At 47.2% G+C, this 4210-nt stretch overlaps 1 protein-coding gene across 1 annotated transcript; it reads right to left on the bottom strand.

The window, feature by feature from the left end:
- Nucleotides 1–721: 721 nt before the first annotated feature.
- On the bottom strand, nt 722–3247 carry LOC119224363 (myoblast determination protein 1 homolog). The gene is made up of 3 exons (XM_037481291.2): nt 2532–3247; nt 1778–1823; nt 722–1189 (listed from the first exon to the last, which is right to left on the bottom strand). The coding sequence occupies exons 1-3, from the start codon at nt 3114–3116 to the stop codon at nt 984–986; spliced, it is 837 nt and encodes a 278-aa protein (XP_037337188.1). The 5' UTR covers nt 3117–3247; the 3' UTR covers nt 722–983.
- Nucleotides 3248–4210: the final 963 nt, after the last annotated feature.

Genomic DNA, 4210 nt, shown 5'->3' on the forward strand with positions numbered 1-4210 from the left:
TGATGTGGAGTTTTGGTGCAAAAGTTGTAAATTGCCTCCATAGCGCCCCCTTGAAGTTTTTCGACGAAGCAGCGCCGGCACCCTGTGTGACCTACAAGTATGGTGATTTTTGAACAAATGTATTACAGGGAGACTTTAAAAAGTCTCTGGGGACCATGCTGTTAAACAAACAGGAAGTCAGTTATAATTTTTTTGGTGTGAATATTCCCTCTATTTTTGCACTTCACATTTATTGCATCAAAACTATATTGACCAAAAATGTTATCAAATTGACTATGAAAACTCTTAGTCATAATATTATATCAACCTAAAGAATTCAACAATAACCTTTAAGAACGATAAGCTAAATAACTGCAAATAAATAGTCCCCACAGATGGAACCCTCTGCCCTGACGAAATGGAGGTGATCCAAACTATTTTAGTGACGTTTTGATTGCACAAGAGAGCCAATGGCCTAAAGGTTAGCTCCAAGTCTACCATGTTGTGGACCCGGGTTTGAATCCTGTTCTCCAGTCCAGTCTTACACATTTAGCTAGCGTGGATACTGTAAACATGCTAACAAAGCCTCGTTTCTAACAGCTGTTTGAGGGACAACTAGCGGAGCCAACGATTTAGCAGTCTGATGGAGACTGACAAGCTGCTGAGCTAAAATGAACTTAACGAACTCTTTATTCTCTGACCGCTGCCCCCCCCCGACATGAAGGAGAGGCGAAGGCCCGTTCATCGCTGCTCGCAGCTTTAATTTTCATTAAAATTCCATTCACTCATAAATAATAGAATATAGAAACTTATGACAGAACAATCACAGTGTGTGTGTGTGTGTGTGTTTGTGTGTGTGGTGTACAGCTCTTATTTACAGGTTTACAAAATGGTCCTCATGCAGTTATCAGTTCTGCACTAGAAAAAAGTCAAAAAATATCCTTTTATCCCTGACGGGATGGTTGGAACGTAGCAGCAGCCCTCCGTAGTTGGAGCCTCTCACTTCAGGAGGAAGAAGGTGGTTTGTTGGGGGAGAACGTGTCCTCAGCGCCGTTGGGTCCAGCAGAGGAACCGCGGCCTGCAGGGCTGCACTGAGGCGACCCGGGGCCCCGGGGGACCACGCTGTCCCCTGGGGGGGTCACAGCTGGATCTGTGCTGATGCGCTCCACGATGCTGGACAGACAGGCCAGTGGTTTAGTGCTGCTGGAATCTGGAAAGAGGGAAGCGGTGACTTTTAGATTCGCCTCGGTGGTATGAAATAATAGAACTAGTGAGACAGCAAGTCTGCTGTGACCGAAACTCATGTTTACAATGTTTACTGAGGGGATAAACCAAGAGAGAAGTAGAGTCATTTCCTCATAGACGTCTATGGGAGCAGAGGAGTCGCCCCCTGCTGGTCACTACACAGAAGTAGAGTCATTTCCTCATAGACGTCTATGGGAGCAGAGGAGTCGCCCCCTGCTGGTCACTACACAGAAGTAGAGTCATTTCCTCATAGACGTCTATGGGAGCAGAGGAGTCGCCCCCTGCTGGTCACTACACAGAAGTAGAGTCATTTCCTCATAGACGTCTATGGGAGCAGAGGAGTCGCCCCCTGCTGGTCACTACACAGAAGTAGAGTCATTTCCTCATAGACCTCTATGGGAGCAGAGGAGTCGCCCCCTGCTGGTCACTACACAGAAGTAGAGTCATTTCCTCATAGACGTCTATGGGAGCAGAGGAGTCGCCCCCTGCTGGTCACTACACAGAAGTAGAGTCATTTTCTCATAGACCTCTATGGTGTGGATGCAGTACGAACCGTCGCTGTTCTCACTCCTGATGGAACACGGAGAGATGAAGTCCATCTGAAACAGATCCATACAGCTCATCTCAGCCGGGAGTCTTCCAATTAACAATCAATGAACTAACGAGACAGCTGATAAAAGTCAAATGTGACTTTCAAACATGATTTATGTGTAAGAACGGATCAATATTTCAACTTTTCATGTGATTTACTTTTGTTTACTATTTGTTTTGCACAGGTTGTTGGGATTTTAACATTTGAATAGGTTTCAGTTTCTAAAGTTAAAATAACGCTTTATCACATACGTGGCTTTTCGTGCACAAAGTTACTCTGTAAGGGTAGTAATTATAACAAATCGTTTACATTTCACTAAAAGTGTATTAATCAGCAAACAAATGTATGATTATGGGTAACTTCCACCTACCTATTATTTCTACTTCTTTAAAATAATCAGTGATGATAAGTGCTCCCCTCCATTTTAACATCCAATTAGCATTTATAAACTTAAAAATTTTGATTTGCTTATCTTTTCTCCTTTTTAACTCCTTAAAAAGGATTTGCTTTTGCAACAAAACAATAAAAACGTTAAATGATTGTATTTGAACATGATTAAATGAATGAATAAATAAAAAGAGTTTAGTTCCACCACTTGACGCTGACTTCAAAGAGCACATTTCACACATTTTAAAATCGGACCCGTTTACGCATCCATAAATAACCCCAAAGAAGGCGGGACACTGCGGGCGTGTCAGCTGTCCCCGGGACTCACCGGGCCCTCGGAGCAGGTGGACCGCGGGCTGCAGGCGTCCGAGCCCCCGCCGTGGCGCTCCCGCCGCGGGTAGAAGCCGCCGCCGCCGCCCCCCAGCAGCGCCTGCAGGGACTCGATGTAGCTGATGGCGTTGCGAAGGATCTCCACCTTGGGCAGCCGGCGGTTGGGGCCGGCCGCCGTGCAGCGCCTCAGCGTCTCAAAGGCGTCGTTGACCTTTCCGAGGCGCCGCCGCTCGCGCATCGTGGCCGCCTTCCTGCGGTCCTCCAGGGACGTTGTCCTCTTGCAGGCCTTGCAGGCCCACAGCAGGCAGCGGCCCGTCTGGTGGAGGCCCCCCGGGGCCCTCACGTGCCCGTCCTCCTCCTCCTCCTCCTCGTCCTCCTGCTCCTCCTCCTCGTCTTCTAGGACGGGGACGTGGTGGTGGTGGCGGTGGCGGGCGTGGAGGTGGTCGTCTGGTTTCAGCAGGCCGGCGTGCAGCAGCCGGGAGTCCAGGTCGTCAAAGAAGTTCATGTCCCCGGCGCTGAAGCAGGGGTCATCGTAGAGGTCGTCGGCCGAGGGGAGCGGGAAGGAGAGGTCGGGCAGATCCATCGGGGCTCCTGGAGGAGAAGAGGAGAAGCTCCACGGAGAGAAGTGTCTCCTGTCAGCGGCTTCAAAGCAGAAGGCGTCCTCAGAGGAGCTCAAAGGGCCGATGTGTTAACATCACCCCCCTCTGCTCCGTGCTCTCTGCGAAGGAGTCACTGTGGGGGCGGGGCTGTGGTGTCACTGACCAATCATCTGAGGGGTGTGTGTGTGTGTGTGTGGTTGTGTGTGAGAAGGCCTCCCCCACAAACCCCTCAGTCTGCTGATGAGCGATCTTTAATGATAACTATGAACACTGAATTAGCTCAAATCTAAAAGAAGGCCTTCTTTTAATATTCAAACCTGAGATGCTGCTCATTGTGCTGCAAGATGATCACATCTAAACCTTTGAAATGTCTTTCAATGGTTTCATATAAATATATAACTTTTATATAACTTTTTATATATCCATGGTTCACTTATTTTAACATCAGCGTTCTTACCTACGGATGCAGGAGGCAGATCTCCATAGTCAGCCTGGATGTGTGACGTTTCCGTGGTTACCACAACCTCAACCACCACGTTTTTTCATGAAAGTGGTTTCGCTGCCTGAACCTAAATGACTCGTCTCCTGTGTGTGTCAAAGTGAACTAACTACAAAACTCCTCTTTAATTCAAAAAATGCTCCTCTTATTGAAGTGGTGAAGTTTCACATTTGTTTAATCCTTTGACCCTCCTCACATGGAGCGTCTTCATTAAGTCATCGTGTGACTAAACTTCTCTTTAAAATGACTTTCAGTCAGTGTTCATTCAGAGACTCATCTATACATCACTTAGTATTAAAAGCAGGGGATGAGTTGTTAGAATATTTATAAATTGAAGGCACCATCCCTTGAATGAATGAATTAAAAGTCAGCTGAAAATCACCTTTGTTTTATTGCAGCTCATTGATTTATTCTTGGTTTTAGCTCCCTGCGTTTATCTGGTGAAGGTGTGTGTTGACTTGTGGAAGTGAGACGTGTTGCGTTGGGAAAGAACTCGCTGCTCAGTGAGGAGGCTCCACGTTAAATTTAGCAGCTGCTGAAACCTAAGACAAGTGGCCTTTAACTCGGCCGGCCTCCTAT

The sequence above is a fragment of the Pungitius pungitius genome, chromosome 4 (genome assembly GCF_949316345.1).
Source record: "Pungitius pungitius chromosome 4, fPunPun2.1, whole genome shotgun sequence".
Taxonomy (NCBI): domain Eukaryota; kingdom Metazoa; phylum Chordata; class Actinopteri; order Perciformes; family Gasterosteidae; genus Pungitius; species Pungitius pungitius.

What these genes read in the sequence shown, in the direction of transcription:
- LOC119224363 (XM_037481291.2), bottom strand. Translation starts at nt 3,116, where the DNA reads ATGGATCTGCCCGACCTCTCCTTCCCGCTCCCCTCGGCCGACGACCTC. An exon ending in CCACCTGCTCCGAGGGCCCG is followed by an intron (nt 1,824 to 2,531) that starts GTGAGTCCCGGG and finishes GATCTGTTTCAG; the next exon opens with ATGGACTTCATCTCTCCGTG. An exon ending in CAGGAGTGAGAACAGCGACG is followed by an intron (nt 1,190 to 1,777) that starts GTTCGTACTGCA and finishes CCCTCTTTCCAG; the next exon opens with ATTCCAGCAGCACTAAACCA.